Here is a 24285-nt window from a genome sequence, read left to right as displayed (position 1 = left end):
ACCGGAAAAATATTGGTGGAGTTTCTGAAAGAATTTCTAGTGTAATCCGAATTTCAGCAGAAATCCTTGAAGGTTTTCCTGGTGTAAATCATGTAGAATCACCTGGGTGAATTCCGGATGCAATCCATATAGGAACTTCTGGTGGAAGCCCTGGAGGATTATTAGTTGAAATCCTTAGAGAATTTTAGGGGAATCTTCATCCTAACGGAATTTTCGAAGGAATTCCTGGTGGAATAACTGAAAGAGTCCTCATTTTTTTAATCCCAAGAGGAACTCCTTATAAAATCATTGAAGTATATCTGGAGGATTCCCAAATTACTTGTGAAATCCTCATAAGACATTTTTGGTAAAATTGCTGGAGAAATTCCTAAAAATCCTTGGAGATATTCCTCGAGAAATTCCAAAAGTAATCTCTTGAGTAATTCCAGTAATAAAATCCTTATAAGAAATTTCTGGTAAAATCCCAGGAGGAATTCGTGATAACCCTTGAGGATCATTGGAGAATATTGGTGATATTAATTGCTTGAAGAATTTTGGGAAGCATCCCTTGAAATTCCTGAGATAACATTTAGAACAATTCCTGATGGAATTCCTGGAAGAATTTCTGATAAAATCCCAAAAGGTGTTCATGATGGAGTTCCCAGAGGTAATATTTAATGAAATCTTGAAATATATCAAAAGAAATCCATGGAGAAAACTTCTGATGGAATCCATGTCGAAACTCCTAATAAAATCTATTGAAAGATTCCTAGAGAAACTTCTGATGGAATCTTTGGAAGAACTTCTGGTAGAATTCCTTATGGAATCCCTAGAGAAATTCTCGATAAAATTCCTGTAGGAACACCAGGTAGAATCTTTGAAGGAATTCCTACAGAAACTTTTGATATTCTTGAAGGAACTCCTGTTGAAATCATTGGAAGAACTCCTAATAAAATCCCTAGAAACACTCCCAATGGAATCCTTAGAGGAGCTCCTGCAGTAATCCCTAGAAGAACTTCTGATGTAATCTTTGAAGGAATTCCTAATAGAATATCCTGACGGGATCCTTATAGAAACTCCTGATGCAATCTCTGGAGAGATTCCTGATAATATGCCTGGTGGAACGCCTTATAAAATCTCAAGAAGAAATCCCGATGGAATTTTTTGAGGAATCCTTGATATAATCTCTAGATAAATTCCAGGAACAATCTCCAAATGAGCTCCTGATGGAATCCCTAGAGAAATTTTTGAAAGAAACCCCTGAGGAATTACCAGGTGCAATCTCTGAAGGAACTCCTAATGGAATTCCTACAAAAACTTTTAGTAGAATCTCTCGAGGTCTGGGTGGAATATCTGAAGGAACTTCTAATGAAATCCTCCTGAAGAAATCCCTGAAAGAACTTCTGATGTAATCCCTTTTAGAAGAACTTGTGATGTAATCCCTGGAGGAATCTCTGAATAAACTACTAATGTAATATCTAGAAGAACTCCTCTCTGAATAAACTACTAATGAAATATCTAGAAGAACTCCTCAAGGAATCTATATAGGAGCTCCTGATGAAATTTCTGATAAGATTCCTGATGGAACTCCTGATAGAATCCCTAGAGGAACTCCTTATGATATCTCTAGAAGAAATTCTGATGAAATTCCTCGAGGAACTCCTGATATGATCACTAGAGGAACTCCTGATGTAATCTCTGGAGGAAGTCCAGGTGGAATCTCTGAAGGAACTTTTGATGGAATCCGTGGAGGATTTCCTGATGAATTCCACAGAAGAACACTCAGAGGTACTCCTGATAGAATCCCTATAGGAACTCCTGATGTAATCCCTGGAGGAACTCCTGATGGAATACTTGGAAGAATTCCTAAAGATATTGACGGAACTACAGATGGAATAATTGATTGAAATCCCTTGAAGAGCTTCTGATGAAATCCCTATAGGAGCTCCTGATGAAATCACCGGAGGAATTCCTGATAGGATTCCTCGAGGAACTCCTGTTCTATCAGAGAGAGGAATTCTAGAGGAATTCCTTATGATATGCCTAGAAGAAATCCTGAAAGAATTCCTCCTGATGGAGGAACTGCTGATGAAATCCCTGGAGGAATTTCTGATAAGGTTGCCGATGGAACTCGTAACAGAATCGCTTGAGGAACTTCTTATGATACCCCTAGAAGAAATCCTGATGCAATATCTCGAAGAACTCCTGATATAATCTCTGGTGGAACTTCTGATGAAATCTCTGGATGAATTCCAGGTAGAATATGTATTCTTCATAGAATGCATATAGAAACTTCTGATGGAATCCCTTGAAGAGCTCTTGAATCCCTATAGAAACTAATGATGAAATCCCAGGAAGAATTCCTGATTAGATTCCTGATGGAACTCCTGATAAAATAACTAGAGCATTTTTTATGATTCGCTAGAAATAATCCAGATTGAATTTCTCGAGGGACTCCAGATATAATCTCTGGAAGAACTCCTGATAGAATCTTTTGAGCAATTCCATATGAAAGGCGGCGTCCACAAATTACATAACGCTCTAGGGGGAGGGGGTGAGTTTGCTCAAGCGTTACGGCTCATACAAAAGTTTGAAATTTTTCATACAAAAAGCGTTACGGACGGGGGGAGGGGGTCTAAAAATTGTCAATTTGAGCGTTACGTAATACATGGACGCTGCCAAATCTCAGAAGGAACTTTTGATGGAATCCCTGGAGGAACTCTTGATGAAATCTCCAGAAGGACTCCGATGCTCCTAATGATGCTCATGATAGAATCCCTATAGGAACTCCTGAGGGATTCCAGATGGTATTCTAGGAGGAATTCCAGATGGAATTCTTGGAGGAATTCCTAAAGATATTCTTGAAGAAACTCCTGATGGAATCATTGAAGGAACTCCTTCGTTAGAAATACTCCTGATGGGATCCCTAGAGGAGTTCCTGATAGAAATCTCCTGATGATAGAATCCTGGAGAAATTACAGGTGGAATCTCTGAAGGAATTCCTGGTGGAATCCCTAAAGAAATGTATCATAGAATTGCTAGAGGTACTCGTGATAGGATTCCTAGAGGTGTTCCAGTTGAAATTCCTGAAGGAAATTCTGCTGGAATCCCTAGAGGAATTCCAGATGGAATCCCTGAAGGAGCTCCTTATGGAACTCCTAGAAGAATATCTGATGAAATCCCCAGAAGAACTCATGATGGAAACTAACCTAACGGAATTATGGAATATTATATTGATTGGTGTCTAAACATCTGAGAGCTTAACAAGTTAACCCGTATAGGCCTGAGTGAAAGAAAAATTACTAAAACTCTCACCGCTCAGCAAATACTTAACGGATTTCAGTTATTTTTTGCCAGTATACTCGTACACATATCTAATTTCTGAAATTGGTCAAAGGATCTCGGGAATGTTCATATAACCGGAGTTATTGCGGTGGATCACGGGGTCAGGTCGGGTGACAAGGGTTCTGTGCTTCTGTGCCCCTGGAGGTAGGCAAATTTCAAGTCACAGATAATTTCCACACTCAGAAATAAAAATATTCACAGAATTACTAAAGTTTATGCATTAATAACTATTTTATATCTGCCTCTCTTTCATCCTGCTGTGATTTTTTAGCCTAACCACAGACAAACAGACGTAACACTGACGAAATTTCCATCGGCCACTTATTTAACGATCATTTCAAATTCGATATGTTACAAATCTCACAACCAGAGGCGCGCGCATCGCTTTTCTTCGCGATTGACGTTTCACACTACCGCCATCTGTCGGTCTTGTTGCACGAAACACCTTTTCGCGCAACAGGCAGACAGAATCTGACAGAATCAGAATAATTATATCAATTCAATTTGATGCTTATTTTGAAAACTCCAAATTCTTCTCACCTATGCAGTAAACATCCTGCTAATAACGAAACATATTTTACTGCATCAAATTATAAAAAACAACGGAATGAACATTTTGAAGCTGAACTATACTGCCCATAACTGCATATTTGTAACATTCGACAAAAGTAGGCATTGAGTAAATGAAACACCAAATGTGCATTTTATGGCAGTATGGGAGGAAACTAAAATTTCTAAAAAAAAACCAGGAACTCAAAAGTGCTTACTTGAGGCTGATATTTTGTACAACTCATATCGCATACTAGGTGAATTGTCAGAAAAAAAATCTGATATAAATTTCATTGCTATCACATTACGAGGCTCATTTATAATCTCAATGTGACTGTTATGCGGTTATAATTACCAATGTGACAAAACAACTTGGTATTTTTTTCAAATTTTCTAGAACAATCTCACAGATTGCAGTAAGTTGATCGAAAGTATTTATCATTTGATGACTCTCCATGGTAATAACTCCATTTTGTCAAAAATGTCGAATGTGACTGTTTTGCAGTTATGGGCAGTACATTTCCGCAGAAGTCGATTAGATATTTCCGAGCAAAATTAGTAAAATGAATTCTATAAGTTCAAGCGGCGATAAAATCGACACACACAATTAAAGCGAAGTTTTATTATTACTTGTATATAAAATTAGCAGAATTACCAAAATTTTCGAACGGGTTAAATTACTAATCTTTTCTTATTACCAATTAAAAAAAAAAAATATTTATTGTCACTATATTTCCGTAACATGAAATAAATCGATTTACAATTGAATGTTAGTGAGCGTGAATGACTATTGTTTTTCATATTTACGTATCCAGTTATTATTGCCTAAAAGCTTAGTGTAAAGCTGACTGATGGGTTGAATTTTTATGACAGTTGCATCAATAATCGGTGAGATCGAACTGATAATTACTCAATGTACTTTTTTTTCCTCTTAAATATCTTGTATCATATGACTATTGTTTTGTGAAAAATAAAAAAAGGCTGTTAAAAATAATACTACTACTACACAGTGGCAGTTAGAATGTTTTAATCCATACACACAAAAAAATACTATAAATTGTCTTCAAAAAAATATCCTTCACGCGACTGGTGGTCATAATGAAAACAAATATGTCCTTAATGCGACTGGTGGATGCCGTGAAAAAAAGAAGTTCCCAATGAGACTGGTAGTTGAAATTATAAGAAAATGTTCCCTGCGCGACTGATGGTTGCAATAAAAAAATATGTTATTAACGCGACTAGTGGGTGCAATGGAAATAAAAATACCTTAACGCAGTGGTCACCAAACTGCGGCCCGCGGGCCGCATGCGGCCCTCAGCAAGGTTTTGTGCGGCCCGCGGAGTGATTTTGAATATTGTAGTAGTGCGGCCCGTATCTTGTGATTTTAGAAGTTGAAAAATTACCTTCTGTAATATCCGGCAAATATTTATCTGTAGCCATTCGATAATTTTCCAAATTTTCTCTTTTTCATGCGTTAAGCAGTGGAATAGTTATCGAGAAACAAAGGGAAATTGATATAATTTCTTATTTCTGGAGTTTGTTTGATAACCCAGAGTCTCTGTATGTCTTATATAATCGTTTCTTCAAAAAAAGTTTTCAAAATTCAAGTAAGAAAATGATTTTTCCAAGTATATAAAATAATTCCAAAATAACGCAGAAGTTATAGTTTTTATGTGGCTAAGGTTTTTTGTTATTATATGGAGGTTAATTATTGACATTATTATAATGTTACAATTATTGTATCAAAAAACGTTGATAATATTCGAAGTTTATCAAATCTATTCTCATCTTTGACATTATAATCCACCCGCCTCTTTTGAATCGGTATTGAATTGATCATGATGTTTCATTTTCGAAAATCCAATAATTTTTGACATTTACCATTGCACGAAAGATGAACTCTTGAAAATCCAGGAACATCAGTGTTATTTGGAAAGATTATTGAAATCACTAGTTACTGTCATACGCAATAGACATGCATATTTCAGAAATCACCTGTCGACCCTTAAGACAAGATGTGACGCCTGGCTATTCTTGTATGGTCCTTGTGGTGTCAGAAAACTGGTACACATAATTGAAAATTGAAAAGGAGAGAGAAGAAAGCTGAGCTCAGAAGGTGCTGAAGTTACCGTACAATCATCATTGCTGGTAACACTGCGGACCAACCAGAGGCTGGTTCATTTTGGCACGAAACTTAGAAACGTGTTGTCAAGTCTCGTTTCAGGTCGACCCCAATAGTTTCCCATTCAAGTTGTGTAACAACTGTCGAAAAACTCGACTAAATGAGTCGTTCCATGCGAATTATTTGGTCGACACTAATTCTAACCAAGTTGTTTTGATCGGATTCATAAAATAGATGTTATTAACATCTTGTGGCCCGCGTCGTATTTTAAGAGCAAAATGATGGCCCGCACAACCAGGCTGAGGACCACTGCCTTAACGCGACTGGTGGACGCATATTTGTTCTAAGCAATGGTGGTGTACACTTGCTACCGCGACTGGTGGTCGCATACTTGTTCTTAGTAACTGCTATTGATGTTATTAGCTCGACTGGTGGTCGTATACTTGTTCCTGGCAATAGTGGTGTACACTAGAAATCCTTTATAAGAGAGATTCGCGGAAGCTGACATTTCTGTCAAAGTGTGAGCCAATCGAGCAGCGAGAGCTGTCAAAGTGTGAGCCAAACGAACATGCGTTATGTTTGTTTTGAACTTTTCTTGTGGAGTAATGTAATCCGCTTGAAATTATTTCGGTAAAAGTAATTTTGCATGAAGCAAAAAAAATGAAATGTTTTACTTTTTTGAATTTTTGTCAATGCGATTTTTAGTTTTTGATTTTTTCGGCTGTTTATTAGTTTTGATATGTAGCTCAAAGATCTATAACGAAACAAAATACACTTTATAGCAATGAGGACGTCATGTCCGTGTTACAATATTATTCTCGACGCCGAGCAAAATCAGCACTGCTGGTCTGTTGCCAAATCATTCCATTTTACTTCCGCTTATCTCTCTATAAAGGATCACTAGTGTACACTTGATACCGCGACTGGTGGTCGTATAAGGACTGTTCATTTTATAAAGTGGACACCTTGTACATGCAATATCTTTTTAATTTGTCAATGAAATCGGAATCGGTTTTCTGTACAGCGATCGACTAATATTATACAATATTGTGATAATGAAAAAGCCACAAAAGTAATTAAACAAAGCAAAACGTTTACAACAGTCGATTTTTGGAGGTTATCAAAATCAATGATTATTAGGAATTGACTAGAAAATTCGCAAATCTATATTTTTTATTGACAAAAAAGGCTTGTTCTTCGAAAGCACCATCAATCAGAAGCCTGCTGGAAAATATTTGGTTATTTTTGGAGCAACATTTTTCCAGATATCAAAAAATCCTTTTTCACTGATATTTTTTAGAGAAAAACATTTTAAATTTTAATGGAACTGATTTGAGTAAAATTTTTAGGTTTAATGTACATCCTGATGGAAGTGCTAATATAGTATTAATATGGAAAATAACCTACACCTTGATAGAGTAGCTAATCTGATTCCCACATCACATTAAAAGCACAATAGAAAAACAAATGCTTTATTCCAGAAGAAAGCACCATGACTATCATCAAAGTTGGGAACACTGCTGTAATTAAATCGAATTTATTTTCCATGTATTGTTTTCATAATGTGTTATTCTGAGATTACCCATCAAAATATTTGGAGAAAAACGCTTACAATTTGCAGTAGATCGATAAATATGCGTACAATATTTTAAAAGTATGAGATTTTTCAATAAAACGACCAAAACGAGATAAAAGTGTACCTGAGAATGCGGTTAAGACTCGCGATATAACTCTCTTTTATACAAATATAGTTTCTTTAGTGATGTAAAACAATTTTAAACACGATTTTTACTTTACTTTTTTGCTGGGAGTAAAAAGCTGGTGTTTTAGCAAATTTGGCCATAAAGGATCAATCACTAGAATGACCTAGTGTCAGAAAACGGTAGAATATTATAGATATGTTTGAAGCACTACCTTTAGTAGAATGATAGAGGATACCAACACACAATCTGTTCATTAAAATGAGGATTTTTATTATGTGAAAAAATTGCTTAACTTTGACAAGCAGTTTTTCTTAGGAGATTTTGGAAAAACTACTTAGTTCTTCAACCACAAACATTTGTAAGATTTTAATTTTTTATAACATTGTAGAATAATAGTTGAACGATACACAGAAAACCGGTTGCGATTTTATTATTAAATAAAAAAGATATAGCCAAAACAAAGTGTCCACTTTATAAAATGAACAGCCCTTACTTATTCCTAGCAAGTATTATTGATGTTGTTTGCGCGACTAGTGGTCGTATCTTTGTTCTTAGCAATAGTGGTGTACACTTGCTACCGAACTGGTGGTCACATACTTGTTCCTACCCAAGTAACCACAAGCATTATACCATTGCATTAATTTGGTCGAAAGTCAACATTTTTTGCATTAATAATGTTATCATGCATTTATTCAATAACTGTCAAGCAATGATTGATTAACATTGTAAATGCTTTGTAGCATTATTTTAATATAGCATTATGCTAAGCGTTTAGAGTGAATATACAGTTATGCTGTCATACAAGATTACATAACCTCATTAAACGCACTCGAATCTGTAATAAATAAGTAAGACGATCGAGCACGTTCGCACTCGCTCATTGCGTTTTGTGGGATATGGAAGAATAATGAAATGACTTTCTTTCATCTCGAACCCCCATTTCATGATCTAAGGATATATGTATTCATTCAAAATTGTTGTAGTTTATCTTTGAGACTCTTTTATTCATAAGGAGTGAGAGGAAATGTTGATCAATTTCTCTCCCCCCGAAATCTGTTTAATGCGCTGTTATTTCCTCTACGAGAAAGAATGGTGATCAAATTATTTCTATTTATGTTTCATTTGGTGGGGAAAGGAAATCAATCGCCGAAGAGAATTCTTTCTATTCGTAATAACTGGGCGAATAGTAATGTTAACACACACAGTGGCTTCGTTTATAAGGAACTTTTATCCTACCTTATTACATCAGCAGCTTTAGCACAGGACACCAACGCGCCAGGCATCCAGCACACCATCATCCTAGGTTGGTTGGTTTGACTTTATTAACGAGATTTTTAGCCCTGGGCTAGTTCATCTCGGGACCAACGGCTTTACTTCCCTTCCGAAGGAAGTCGTCATTATGACTTTTTACGTCATAAGTGACTATGTCGGGGATGGGATTCGATCCCAGGTCCTCGGCGTGAGAGGCGAGTGTTCTAACCACTACACCAGGTCCGTCCCCACCATCATCCTAGTTGTGGGTTCGAATCCTGATTCCAACAAAATAAAATCATTCAGATGGTAAAGAAAACCATTGGAAGGTAGCCAATGGATTCATTGTTTTGTTTATTTTGAACGCAAGCCCTAAACATACATTATTTTAAGCTAATATACATCATGAACCCTAAATATACAAACATAAATGCTTTAGTAGGGCTTGTGCATTAAAACTGCTTTACAAATTATTGCATTAATTTGGTTGTTGTGGGGCCCTTTCCCACTTTAATTATGCTTTATAAAGCTCTTAAAGGTTATGTCACTTTAAAACAAAATCTGATAGCATACTATAGAGCAAACATAAAGTATTCATATATAGCTTCGTGGTTACTTGGGTAGCAAGTGCTATTGATGTTGTTAGCGCGACTGGTGGTCGTTTATTTGCTCTAAGCAATGGTGGTGTACACTTGCTACCGCGACTGGTGGTCGTAAATTGGTTCCTAATAAAAGTGATGCTCACATGCATTTGCGACTGGCGGTCGAAAATGTATCTAAAGAACAAGAGATGTAAGCCCAATGATGTGTGGTAACTTACATTTACATTCAAATAGATCAAAGTATGTTATATCAAAACAAGTAACAAAAGTCAAACAAGTCCGAGTGAGTATTTCCGTGGAAGTACGGCGAATTGAATGTATAACACGATGAAAGTCAAAGGCTGATGCTTCTCTGTAGAACACGTATATAGCAGTCCATTAGTTGCAATATTTTGTTCAAAATTAGTTCGTCTTAGAAATGTCGTTGCTTAGAATTAGCTTGCCGTTTCTAATGAATCAAATGACATTCAACGGATCAATAATTTCAACGCCGTTCTGATTGTGTGGGTATCGCACAGGCAAGTTTCAAAGTCGCATGAACAAGTGAACAGTAGAGATATGAAGCAGTATACATCAGTGAAGCGATGTAGAAGATATACCCTGAATTCCTAGAAGCTTTTGTGATGACGAAAACGATGTGAAAACTCATCACTTCATTTTTTTTCCCTGAGAAGAGGGAGGATGTGTGGTACTGAATGAACCTTGTCATAGATCTTGTCTTCCAACCCTGTTATGATGGCTTATAATCAAAAGCGTATTGAAAGAACTCCGAGAATGTAGCATCAGATCGAACATCAAACAATCTAGTAGGCATGGCACAACTACGACGCCTCAGTCCTATAGTAACGTCAGAATGGAATGAACGGTTCTTTATGAGGCTCCCGCTTGCCAACAACGATTGTTGGCGCGATATGCATAGCTGGCTACCCTAGACAACAGTTAAAGTTGTTTGGCTCTTCAGATTGAGAGAATGTATAGAAATTGTTGGAGGAAGCTATATTGAACTCACAAGCTAGTGAAATAAATACAGGTTGAAACCAAATAAATAGGCGTAAAGGAGCACTGTTAATTGTAAGTGAAAATAGCATTACATTGATTATAATTTATTAAATAAAAATACTTGTAGTTCAAGCTGATCGTTAAAAAATGAGGTGTTTTTGATCTGCTGTGAAACACGGTGCATTGCTTGTGGAAGAACCATCGCAACAGAAGAACCATGAACTCCACATCAACCTTATGGGAACGCATTTTAGTGAACTATTATGTTCGATCTACACTTATAAAGATTTGAAACGGTTAAGTACCTAACAAATCTAGAGCTGGTTCTTCAGGGCATTAAATCCGAGTGGCTGCATCTGGTGCACTCTTAACGGTGCAAAACTATTAATTTATAATGTTGAATATCAGATCTTACTGATTTATGCAAATCAAAATGATTGCCATAGGAAATAAACAAAGATAACTTGGCATGACCCAAAAAATCGCCTTTTTCTACCTGACTTGACCCAGTAACCCACCGCAATAACTCCGGCTACAGGAGAATTCCCCAGATCCTCCGGCCACTTCTAGAAACAAGATATGTGGGCCAGCACCGGGTACCCCCGTTGGTTTGACCACATTTAATCTGAACACTTTTTAATTTGTACCCCGCTAATTTGCACGTCTTTCAGATTAAAAATTGTTCAAACGTCATTTGGCTCATGGAACGGAGTAAAGTGAAATGAAACGCTGTGGAACGGAACGCAAAATCAAAACAAAACAGTGAAAAAGGTTACCAGAAGTCAGTTTTTAAATAGTTTGAATAAAAATCGCTGAGATTTTCAAAACATTCCAAATATTACAATTGTTATTTTTTCTCTATCTGGCCACATATCTGGTCAGAAAAAATGAAGTTTGGTTAAAACTAGTTTTATCGTCTCAATCGATGAAACATGTAATCTAAATATGTAAATTGGCGTTTTTATTGTTTTAGAAGTGGTTATTCACATATAACGTAACTTTTTTTCAAAAAGTTTTTTTTTATTAGAAATGCTATCAAACATGGCTGAAAGCACAAATTTTATTTGTATTTGACCGAGTTTGATCTGAATGTGCATAAAGAGTGGTTAAATATGTATGGAAATTACAGTCATCTCTCCCTTACTCGATATTTCGTATCTCGATATCGAGTTAGAGAACCATAGTAAAAGTTGATTTTCATGGCTACCTCGATGGTCCCTTGGATCGCAGTTGCATTGATTCTATGTTCTGTAACTCGATACCTCCCTAACTCGATGGTCCCTTCAATATCGAGTAAGGGAGAGATGACTGTATTATCAAAATATATGAAAAATATTGAAATATTAAAAAAAAGCTCTAACGTGAAAATCAGCTAATTTCTGGAAAAAAATTAAACGTTTTTTTAAGATCTTAGGATGTTTTTTAATGTGCAATATTCGAAATGGTGCCGACATGACGTGACACGAGTTGTTTTCATGTTCAAAATCATCAAAATTACAAAATGGAAATATTGAATAGTATTAAAATTTTAACCAAGTATTTTTTCCATCTTCATGCTCGATAAAAATGTTGGATCATAAGCTTTTACATAGCACATAACTTTGGGGAAATATTGCAGTCCTAAAATATTATTGTATTTTATTTTATTGATACATTTTTCAATTTTTTGACTGCAACCAATTTGACGTCATAAAAGTAAAAAAAAAATTAAATTTTAGTTCAATTTCAATTAAGGATCATTATAATATGTAATATGTGTGGATCATAATAATATGTATATAATACCTCATGTGTTATATTTTAAAATGACAAAAAAACATGGTTTGAGTGCCCTCGTTTTACCGTGCATTATTGCACTTTGTAGCAACGCTACTTTACCGTGTGCACAGCTCTATTCAAAAGCAAAAACTGACGCTTGCAAATCGCACCACTCGTTCGGCGCCCGTCCGTCAGTCGACCGCCGTCAGCGGACTTAACCAGTCTTGTGCAATAATTTCTCCCGAGTTCAAGTTCAAGTGAGGTGAAGTGGACAAAACGAAAAAAAACACAAGCTGATTAGCCGGAACTGTGAAAAGTGTCTTCTCTTCCGCTCCAATCCGCTTAGGGATTCTCTTTCGGAAGTTGGACCGAGAAACGGAGCGAACAAATTGGAAACAAAAATCCTGTCGAAATTGGTTCGGAAAACGGAGGTAAGTTCTGGAATGGGGACGGAGGAAATCTTCCGGCAACAGATGATATTCCACGGTACCGGCAGAATGGATGTCAATCGTTTAGAAACGTAATCAAGAATCAAACGCACTATTCTGTGACGAGTGAAAACGCGAACGCCATTTTATTAATTGGAAAAGTTTTTCAATTTTTTTCTGATTGTGAAAAATATGAGTCATCAACAGGTGATTTGCAATTGGAAAATTGGAAACCGGGCAATTGTGAAGGATTGCAAAATGTTCTTAACTAGAACGATTGAAATCGAAGTGGATTATTTGAGGAACCGGACCATGGATGAATTTGCATGAGTCGGACAAAAACAGCTGATTTTGAGTTCGATTTTCATACGCATTCGAGACAATGGACAATTTTCAACTTCACGCATTAAAACAACAACAATGGAAACCTGTGCGAACATGTTTAGCATTTCGGCGTGAAAACAGAGAAAAAAACTGACAGAAACTCCATATGGCTGTCTTTTTTGTGTAAACACACATACAAATGCATCTCGTCAGAGACAGGGTCCAGAATTTGATGCAACATACTGTCACTGATAGCAATAAAATCATATAAGAAAGGGAGATGCAATGAGTATAGAATCCCATTCAAGATTGGGTGAAAGTGATAATCAGATTTGGAAGTCTAAAATCCCGGTTTTACGGGAAGAATTTTGAGCATTAGACTGACGACACCTTCGACTGTTTTGATTCGCATCATCGCTGCAACACGCATCATGCAACAGTAATCCACACCGAGCAGAAGTGTTGCATCATTCGAACGCTACACAACTAGGGTAGGTGTACCAGTTATGGCCATAGTGGTTCCTTATTTCGCCATACGCGATAACTTGAATTTATTCACATTTTGGAAATTTTTGTGTGTTTTAGGAGTAAGATAAAGAATATATCTTAATATTGAAACATTCAAAAATATTAAAAATGTTAAACTAATCGAAATATTACATATGGCCAAATAGGGAACCACTATGGCCATAACTGGTACACTTTCCCTACAATCACATCGAAATGAAAAGTTCCATAAGTGTGTTCATATGTATCTTGCCATTCGTTTCAGACGGCGGCGGTTTTTCAGCTAGGCTACAGCTGGCTCTATCATCACAGTTTTAGTCGCAGTTCAAGAGCATCCAAAGGCAACCAAAAAAAAAATGGTCGATTCACAAGATTTGAAAATCGAATCCTACAACGAGGAGGCCGAGTAAGTTTTTTCGTCCACGAATCTTCAGGTTCAAGATGCAATTCCTAATTTTTAATCGATGTATTTCTAATTTCTCAGAGTGGCCAGTGACGAGGAGATGTTTCCGCTGACGGGAAATTCGGTAAGTGGAAGCGCGTTTCCAATGGGAATCGATTTCGTCACCTCTAATGGGACTTTTGTCATCCAACAGCAACAGTTGCAACAACAGCCATCCAACTACGAACTCAAGGATTGGGATAGCCAGACAATGGAGCTCTTCAATAGTCAGACGTTTGCCGATGATGCTAGCAAGGTGTTGAGATGTGGCGATTTTGCCACCGGTTCGCAAGATTACGAACTACCCATTTCGTTGAAGAGCTTAGAAAACCTAGCTCCAGGAGAATCAATTAATGTGGAAGTTTTCAACGGTCAAGTGGATGACACTCAACCCACAACCACCACCAATCTGGACCATTTGCGTCAATTTCCATCGGTTGATCCGATGATCGTGCCATGGATCAATTTCCAAGTCAGTCTACCGAGCGAAACCAGCGACAAAACTAGCTGGATGTTCTCTCGAAAACTCCAGAAACTATTCGTCAAAATGGGAAACACTTGCACGTTCAATGTTTCCCAACTGCCGTCCCCCGATCGGGACACTACAGTCCGTGCCATGGTGGTCTGTTCCACACCGGAGGACCGCCATCTTCCAGTATCTCGGTGCGATAACCATCGGTGCAGCGACAATCAGGACATCCCGGACTCTATCAAAACACATATCGTTCGTTGTAAGAACGAGCAGGTCACCTACACCGGAACCAAAGATGGCAAAACCTTCGAGGAGCGATTGGCCGTTCTAGTCCCGATGGGTCATTCGGCCAAAACAGGCATCACGCTGGAGTTCGTGTGCCAAAATTCCTGTCGAAATATCAATCGCCGGGCGACAGCCCTAGTTTTCACTCTGGAAGATCAAGCCGGACGGATCCTCGGCCGTCAGGTGTTCCAAATCAAGATCTGCACCAACATCAAGCGAGACATGGTGAACGAGGAGAAGGCCGTCATGGAGGAGTCATCTCGGAAGCGGAAAGCCGCCGCCCAATCGTGGGAGCACAAACGTGGCAAGAAGATCGTGCGGTACCACTCCGGTCTACCACTTTCACACTCGCAAACTTCCGCCGGCATCCAGATCAAGGAGGAATCCGGCAATCGGCGCTGCAACATCGACCCCGTCACGTTTACGGTCACTATGCCGAACCGGCGGATGGCCAGACGCATGCTGGACATCGGCATAGGACAGATATCGACCGCGGTGGTCAATACCTCCAACGACGCGGAACGGAACGAGCTGATGCAGTTCGTGCATGACATTCGCCGCATTAAATGTAAGCGATCCGGGGAACGCCTGCTGGCAGGCTGGGAATCGGATTGTGCTTAACTTGCTTTTCACTTGTCTACTTTTAGCTTCGTTTGCTTTACCCAACAGCCAAAGCAGCGTGGACAGCGATTGAAGCACGCCCTTCCCCATTTTTTGTTGGAATCGCTACTTAGGTTTAGTTTGTAGTTTGTAGATGTACGTTTGTAAAACAGAAAATATTTATTCGATTAAGTTTTAAAGTATTCGACAAAATTTACCTGATCAATGTATGTAGCGTTATGTTTATACCAAGTTAAGATGTGTACGTAAGACTACGGATAACCAGTGTTTTTTAAAACTGATAACAAAAATAGCATGTCGAAACGATCCATTCGACTAGTAATAAAAAAAAACTAAGAAATATTAAGCGGACAAATCAAAGTCAGTTTTCATATGAACTAGATGTAGGTATCTTCTAAATATCCGAAGGCCAAACAATGGTTGGTCAGACAGACTTGACCAAGTGTTTCTAATGGTTTCAAAAAAATGTACCCCAAGGAAACGAAATATCGACATATTTGCTGTAATACTAGAACACATCTATTTGATGATACATCTGTACCGAAGTAGCATCGGAAATCAATGTTCAATCAATTGAACATTGGACAGTTTCACAAAAATCGAAATGTCTGGGATTCAACCAGTCACCCCCTAGTCCCAGTTGCAATACTAAAACAAACTACCAGACAAACCGTGCGCATCGTACCTTCGTGCTGTGCGTACACGAATTCTCTCTGCTCTTGGAAGTTTTCTTAAAAACTACCTAAAGCAATAAAACAGTACTTTTCAGTACTATTTTTTTCTACTATTGATCCCTTTACGATCCTTGTTTGGACCCGTGCCTTCGATTTTTCGTTGGACCCGTTGGCGAAAGCTAGCGGTGGTAATCCTTCTCGGACACCGTCTTGGGAAAAAACCTCTCGAAGGTCACGTCTTCTTTCGTTTATTAATTAAACATGGTATCAACAACAAACAAAAGGAAGGGTGAATCTCTGAATTCACTACTCCCTTCCAAAAAAGTGGGTTTTAAAACTGTTACTACACGTGGCAAGAATGGAAGAAAGGACGTTTCTCCGGAATGCCAACTTTCTTCCAAGGGTGAAATGAATAATTATATTGAAATGAGCAATCAGTTCGATGCTCTAGACAAATTTTCCGCACACCAAATCGAAGCAGCCTCTAGCCCAGGCTCTTTGATTCAAGTGAGGAAGCAAAGAGTGCCGCCTATCGTGGTCAGTTGTTCCGAATTTGGGGGATTTAGGCAGGAGATCTTGAACTCCATTAGGGGAATCAAGGTTTCCTTCCAAATCGCAAAGAAAGAAGACTGTCGCGCTTTGCCGGAAACTCTTAAAGATCGCGAACTTCTTCTCAAACATCTTGAAGAGAAGAAGCACAATTTTTTTACTTATGAAGACAAAACTGAACGTTTGTTCAAAGTCGTCTTTAAAGGTCTCTCAAGTGACTATAAATCACCGTTTCGGAATTTGCCTGGTAGAGTATCGAACAATGCTCATTTTTCAGTTAACGATCGCTTGATCATGAATCATACCCATCATGAAGATCATAATCATGCTCATTCACAAACTAATTTTAATCCGTCGGGTAGCCGTTCGAATCTTTCAATTTCGAATGTATCTACCCACGGTAAATCCTTTGCCGATATCGCAGCAGGAAATTCGAACTCCTCCCCTGTTCGATCCATGGGTACCCATTCTACTTGTTTCAAATCAAATGGAAAAAACCCTACCGCCACAGGTAACTCCGCTTCTTCGTCTACCGGAAATTCCAATGGGAAATCACATGACATGTCTGCCTCTGATTTTAATTTTCTAACTGAACAATTGAATCTAATGATTGATGCAATGTTCAAAGCCACCACTATGACTGAAGCAGTCCAAGTAGGTGTAAAATTTACAAATCAAATTGTTATTGGATTACGTTTTTCTAATGGATCCAAATAATAATTTAAATATTTTAAATTGGAATGCTCGTTCTCTGAATGGTAAAGAGAACGAGCTGTTTAATTTTCTTACGGTTAATAACGTGCATATAGCAGTTATTACCGAAACTTATTTAAAACCTGGATCTAAACTCAAAAGAGATCCTAACTTTTTTGTTTATCGTAATGATCGACTTGATGGGGCATGTGGGGGAGTTGCAATCATCATTCATAGGCGTATAAAACATCAACTGTTTTCATCATTTGAAACTAAAGTTTTTGAAACTTTAGGTGTTTCTGTTTAAACACAGTTTGGTAAATATACTTTCATAGCTGCCTATTTGCCTTTTCAATGCTCTGGACAGCAAGTTAATTTGCTCCAAACTGACTTGCGTAAATTGACTCGCAATAAGTCAAATTTTTTTGTCATTGGTGACTTCAATGCCAAACATCCGACATGGAATAATTCTCAAAGTAATTCCAACGGCAGAATTCTATTTGATGAGTGCTCTTCAGGATATTTCTCAATTCAATACCCTGATAGCCCTACATGTTTTTCCTCTTCTAGAAATCCATCTACGACTGATTTGGTCTTAACTGACTCTAGTCATCTTTGTAGCCAACTGATTACTCATGCTGATTTTGATTCTGATCATGTCCCTGTTACATTTCAAATATCCCAAGAAGCGATTCTCAATCCTATCAGCTCCACTTTCAATTATTTTCGAGCCGACTGGAATATATATGAAACATTTATTGACTCTAATCTTGATGTGAATATTCCCTTACAAACAAAACTTGATATTGACAATGCTCTTGAAACTTTAACAAATTCCATTGTTGAAGCCAGAAGCATTGCAATTCCAAAATGTGAAGTAAAATTTGAATCCGTGATTATAGACGATGATCTTAAACTCTTGATCCGTCTTAAAAAGGTGAGGTGAAGGCAATTTCAACGCACTCGTGATCCTGCTATGAAAATTATATGGCAGGATTTGCAGAAAGAAATCAAGAAACGTTTTGCTCAAATTGAAAATAAGATTTCTCAATTGGACCCTGGCTCTAAGCCTTTTTGGAAATTATCTAAAATTTTGAAAAAAACTCAGAAGCCAATACCGGCATTGAAAGAGGAAAACAAATTATTACTAACTAATTGTGAAAAAGCTCAAAAACTTGCTATGCAGTTTGAAAGGATTATTAGGACTTACTAGTCCAATTGAAAATCAAGTTACTCGAAGTTCGAAAATATTCTCAATCAAGAGAACGTTTTCGAAAATGCCTGGGAGACTGGTTTGGAAGAAGTGAGAACTATTATTAAAAAATTCAAAAATATGAAAGCTCCTGGCGATGATGGAATTTTCTACATCCTCATCAAGAAACTTCCAGAAAGTAGCTTATCAGTTGATATATTTAACAAATGTTTTCAATTAGCACATTTTCCTGACAAATGGAAAAATGCTAAGGTTGTTCCAATTTTAAAACCAGACAAAAATCCTGCAGAAGCTTCTAGCTATCGTCCAATCAGTTTGCTTTCCTCCATCAGTAAACTAGGTTATTTTGAACAGAATGATGGTCCACATCAACGAAAATTCAATTTTTGCCAATGAACAGTTCGGATTCCGCCATGGACATTCGACCACTCATCAACTCTTACGTGTGACAAATTTGATCCGTTCCAACAAATCTGAAAGCTATTCTACTGGTCTTGCTCTTCTAGACATAGAAAAAGCATTCGACAGTGTTTGGCATGAAGGTTTGATTGTAAAACTAAAAAACTTTAATTTTCCAACATACATTGTTAGAATAATTCAAAGTTATCTGTCAAATCGTACACTTCAGGTTAATTATCAGAACTCCAGATCTGAAAGACTTCCTGTAAAAGCTGGTGTTCCTCAAGGCAGCATTTTGGGACCAATATTATACAATATTTTCACATCTGACTTACCTGAGCTACCTCAGGGATGTCAAAAATCTTTGTTTGCGGATGACACAGGCCTCTCCGCCAAAGGACGAAGCCTGCGTGTCATCTGTAGTCGATTGCAAAAAAGTTTGGATATTTTTTCTTCATACTTGCAAAAATGGAAGATTTCTCCTAATGCTTCCAAAACTCAACTAATAATATTCCCACATAAACCAAAAGCTCTATATTTGAAACCTTCAAGTAGACATGTTGTCACGATGAGAGGGGTTCCAATAAATTGGTCAGATGAAGTTAAGTATCTAGGGCTCATGCTAGATAAGAATTTAACTTTCAAAAATCACATTGAGGGCATTCAAGCCAAATGTAATAAATATGTAAAATGTCTCTATCCCCTTATTAATAGAAAATGATATTCAAACAAATTTTCAGGACAGCCATGTTGTATGCTGTACCAATATGGACTAGCTGTTGTAATACCAGGAAGAAAGCTCTGCAGAGAATTCAAATAAAATTTTGAAAATGATTCTGAAGCTTCCTCCCTGGCATAGTACCAATGAGTTACATAGAATATCCAATGTTGAAACATTGGAACAAATGTCAAATAAAATAATTAATAATTTCAGGCAAAAATCTTTACAATCTTCTATTGCCACGATTAATGCGTTATATGTTTAGGTTAAAAAAAAAGACGATTTACACCGTTTTCAGCCAAAGGCTGCACAGACTGAACAATCACGAACATTAGGCAACGGACAACACGGAACACCCAGTAGCCCAGTGATGAATTTTTCGTTTGACGAAAAGTTTCCACCGACTGGAGCGGGAATCGAACTCACGCTTCGTGGCACAATACGACTAAACGACTGACACCGCTAACCGCAAGGCCACGAAGCCCACGAGGTAAGTAGGTTAGGTAAGGTATATTAAAAACTTTTTTTTTCTCTTATAAGCAGGTGAAATCAACTCACCTGTAAAACATCTGAACTGCTACGGCAAATGAAATGTAATATGTTGTTAACAAAATGTTAATTAAATCTTAAATTGGTTTTACCAAATTAGGATGATAGTGTTGTCTAATAACACAGAACACCTAGATATAAGAAATGAATGTAATGTTTGGAATGATACTAATAAAGAAATTAAAAAAAAAAACTCGTGCTACTTTTGAAGAGGACCTCAGCTAAAGCAGTTGTTAAAAAAAATAAATAAAATTTGTTAAAGTAAGAAAGTTTTAAGTGAAGCATGTATGAAGAAGTTTCAGGACAGCGGAGAAGTTTTTTTAAAAACGAAGAAATACGAATCAGGTATGCTAAAGCACGTGATCCCTCAAATAGTAGCTTAGGTATACAGACGAGTGTTTCCTATGTTAAGGACCCGCGAAGTACAGTCTGGAGTTCCGTCACGTCCTTCGGCGTAGAAGGACAAACCACGGAGGCGTTTGGATCCAGAAGCAGACCAAGACGTGCCTGGTATTCCACCCATCCCCCCTCAGAACAGGTCCAGCGACTTACGGTACCCTGAAGAGTTGACACGTTGTTCACCGAGCCCAGAGCTGTTCCATATCCTCCAAGTTGCCAGCAGAGACCGGCCGGTCCAAAATAATAACGCTAAGTACCAAACACTACACTCACCCACATAGTACTGTAAAATTGAGGGAATAAACGTAATTGTGCCACATTAGCCTATTGAGTCACACCCCCACATATCCGAGGTCTGATTAGCCAAGTAGATCCACTCCAGCCGATCTTGAGACCGTATAAGTGCTCCAGGTCGAGCTAGCCGTAAAAGACGTCGTTGAAGAACCAAGCCTCACACGGTCGGCCTTTGCTTAGCCAAGCTTGCCGAGGTATTTGTCCTGGCAGCCCGCGTGTTGCCCAACCTAGCAGTAACATGCTGCCTCGCTCTCTCTCACGGGCAACTTGAAAACAGGGCGCACAATAAAAGTCAAACGATGTATGGCATACATAGGCTCATAAATACATCATCAATTCCTTCTCCTTCCCCTCATTAGTCTGCATTCTGACGTGGCAGGCGGCATTGTTGCCTAAAAATAAAAGATCACCAGCACTGCTACATGGAGGGTATCTGTTAGTCCCACGCAGTCATCTGGTTAATTCTTTGTGTAAGTGCAGCTGATCTGGTGATACTGGAGTAGCAATCACGGGCGGCCAATCAAGCTCAAGCTCAAAGGTGAACACCATTTGGGAACGATTATTTTCGTACAATACTATGGGGATTATCCGGAAGAACGAAACGGAGATTCAGTTTGCTAAATTGCCGAATAATCATGGTATAAAAGTGTGCTTGAACCGGCAAATGTGGGGGGTGATAATGGCTCTACCCCATTTGGCATAATGCCATTTGGCATAATGCCATTTGGCATAATGGCCATTTGGCATAACGGCCATCTGGCATAATTTAAAAAAAATATTTGTTTTCTTTCACATTTCAATATTTTAAGTGCTTGAAATGTTTGGCTAGGACAAGTAAAATTTACTGGAAAAAGGGCAAATATTGACAATGATTTTTAGTCCAAGAAGAGAGGCATCCCATAGCATATGGGACTATGATTTAGGATAGGGGGTCGTCCATGAATCACATGGTCATTTATAGGCGGAAAGGGGGGTCTGATCAAAGACCACGGTCCATAAAAACTTTAAAATTCTCCACTTGTGGTCAGGAGAGGGTATGGTCTGAAATTTCTAAAAAATGACCGTGGTTAATGGGCAGCCCCTTAGTAAAATTCGCCTTCTTTCAACCATGAGCTGTTCTTTTGAGTTTGCAGTTTAGGGAATTATAACGAATTGTTGGACGCTTTTAAAGCCGGAGAAAGGCCTTTCCACGATGTTTTTGGACTGAATTCCGACTTTTTTCGTCTAAAGTCCATAATTACGACGTCTTCTACATTCTCCATGCATAAGGTAGAAGAAAAATGACTTTTTGGTGTATTAAGGACAGTGTCCATGATTGAGTAGTGTTTGGTCCATTGGTTTTGTAACTTGCTCAAACGAGAGCGAGCAATGGAACCAGAAACACACTCGTTTGGCATGCAATGCGTACCCGAGTAATATCAGGAATCCGGTTAGGCGTGATCATATCATGGGCCACATCACCGAGTAGTGTTTGACCCGATGAATTGTTTGCATGCTTCTTGGTGGGCGAACGATGGAACCCGAATCAATTGTGGCCGTTCAACAATAGGCGAATTATCCTGCTGAATTTTTAACCGTGTATCAACTGATTGTTGTATCATTTAAGGCAAAGCATCTCTTTTGGGATTTGCCTTCTTTGGAACATTTGATGTTCTTCATACTTAACTTCTGTGCCCTCATGAATAAAGAAAATCAATATACTTTTGAAGCACAATCGTGGCACCCAAGCCATTGTCAAAAATCGAGCTAATGCTCAAAAGAATAAATAAAGACAGACGTTCAGAGAGCATTAAAAGCTTGATAAAAGTGAGGTCGCTCTATGGCGCCAAATTTTCTACTCCTCATAGTACTCCTCTATGAAGCTACGCGAATGAGTTCTCACAGCTACAAGTGTGATTTGGAGGGCGCTGGTCGGAAATCGAAAATGATTCTATAAAATTGTTTCGAATCGAAGATGACATGCATTTCATTTAGCTAGATCATTATCAGTTCAAAAGTTGAGAACAATAATTTGAGGAAATTAGTCTCCAAATTATGCCAAATGGCCATTATGTCAAATGGCATAATGCCAAACGGCATTATGCCAAATGGCATTATGCCCAATGGCATTATGCCAAATGGGGTAGAGCCGTGATAATTGTGCATTCAAATTTACCACGGACGACTCTGTAAGTATCAGTCAGTCAATCGGGAGCGTCTTAAAGACTCCCCGACTCAATTGCCTCAGGGTCGGCACGCTCACCTAAATTTACCGCGGACAGGGAATCTTCGCGGCGCGGTAAATGGCTGGGCATGGCGTACCATTGGTACCTCGCGTACCTGCAGGAATAAATTAGACCCCTTTGTGCGGTCCTTAGCCTCTTGCCCAGCAACTCCTATCCCTACCTCCTCGTGGTACTGGCCGGGGTACGAGTAACCTTGGGGAAGATCGGCTCACAACAGCGTCTGTTCCTCATGTCAGGGGCGGCTGATCATCGTCCGAGTGCCAGAGAAGGACTCTAAGCTAAACTGCGCACTATGGCCCTCCGAACATTTAGGGGGAAAGGTCCTCCGGAAATCTAGGGGGTTGGTGTCAGGCCCTGCAAGCCAACCGTAAAAACACATCAGCACAGGAACGTCAACGAGAGAATACGGACCGGAACAATCGGCAAAGACCACAGCGACGAAAAAGGACTGGCGATTGGAAACTCGGTACGTGGAACTGCAAATCTCTCAACTTCATTGGAAGTACTCGCATACTCTCCGATGTACTGAAGACCCGCGGTTTCGACATCGTAGCGCTGCAGGAGGTGTGCTGGACAGGAGCATTGGTGCGAACGTTTAGAGGTAATTATACCATCTACCAGAGCTGCGGCAACACACGCGAGCTGGGAACAGCTTTCATAGTGATGGGTGATATGCAAAGGCGCGTGATCGGGTGGTGGCCGATCAATGAACGAATGTACAAGTTAAGAATCAAAGGCCGATTCTTTAACTTCAGCATAATCAACGTGCATAGCCCACACTCCGGAAGCACTGATGATGACAAGGACGCATTTTACGCGCAGCTCGAACGCGAGTACGACCGCTGCCCAAGCCACGACGTCAAGATCATCATAGGAGATTTGAACGCTCAGGTTGGCCAGGAGGAGGAGTTCAGACCGACGATTGGAAAGTTCAGCGCCCACCGGCTGACGAACGAGAACGGCCTACGACTGATAGATTTTGCCACCTCCAAGAACATGACCATTCGTAGCAACTATTTCCAGCACAGCCTCCCGTATCGGTACACCTGGAGATCACCTCAGCAGACAGAATCGCAAATCGACCACGTTTTTATCGATGGACGGCACTTCTCCGACATAACCGACGTCAGAACCTATCGTGGCGCCAACATTGACTCCGACCACTACCTGGTGATGGTGAAA

The 24285-nt window shown here is 38.8% G+C and overlaps 1 protein-coding gene across 3 annotated transcripts; it reads left to right on the top strand.

Moving 5' to 3' along the window:
* The first annotated feature begins 12489 nt into the window (after positions 1-12489).
* Positions 12490-15764, top strand: LOC5579964 (cellular tumor antigen p53). Of its 3 annotated transcripts, XM_021838360.1 has the most exons (6): positions 12490-12739; positions 12944-13551; positions 13833-13973; positions 14052-14094; positions 14164-15334; positions 15414-15764. In XM_021838360.1, exons 3-6 carry the CDS (start codon positions 13924-13926, stop codon positions 15458-15460), a joined length of 1311 nt encoding a protein of 436 aa, XP_021694052.1. In that variant the 5' UTR covers positions 12490-12739; positions 12944-13551; positions 13833-13923; the 3' UTR covers positions 15461-15764. The 3 variants fall into 3 exon arrangements, with proteins under 3 accessions (XP_021694052.1, XP_021694053.1, XP_021694051.1); XM_021838361.1 differs by lacking the exon at positions 12944-13551 and having other exon boundaries at positions 14167-15334; XM_021838359.1 differs by lacking the exon at positions 12944-13551.
* The last annotated feature ends 8521 nt before the right edge of the window (positions 15765-24285 follow it).

Source organism: Aedes aegypti, chromosome 1, assembly GCF_002204515.2.
Source record: "Aedes aegypti strain LVP_AGWG chromosome 1, AaegL5.0 Primary Assembly, whole genome shotgun sequence".
Taxonomy (NCBI): Eukaryota; Metazoa; Arthropoda; class Insecta; order Diptera; family Culicidae; genus Aedes; species Aedes aegypti.
Note: the sequence above shows the minus strand (reverse complement) of the source record. Positions and strands in the feature narration are given on the sequence as shown.

Excerpts from the sequence above, each read along its gene's own strand:
- LOC5579964 (XM_021838359.1), top strand. The coding sequence starts at position 13,924 with ATGGTCGATTCACAAGATTTGAAAATCGAATCCTACAACGAGGAGGCC. Across the intron at positions 13,974-14,051 it reads TCCTACAACGAGGAGGCCGA|AGTGGCCAGTGACGAGGAGA; the intron begins GTAAGTTTTTTC and ends CTAATTTCTCAG. Across the intron at positions 14,095-14,163 it reads TTCCGCTGACGGGAAATTCG|CAACAGTTGCAACAACAGCC; the intron begins GTAAGTGGAAGC and ends GTCATCCAACAG.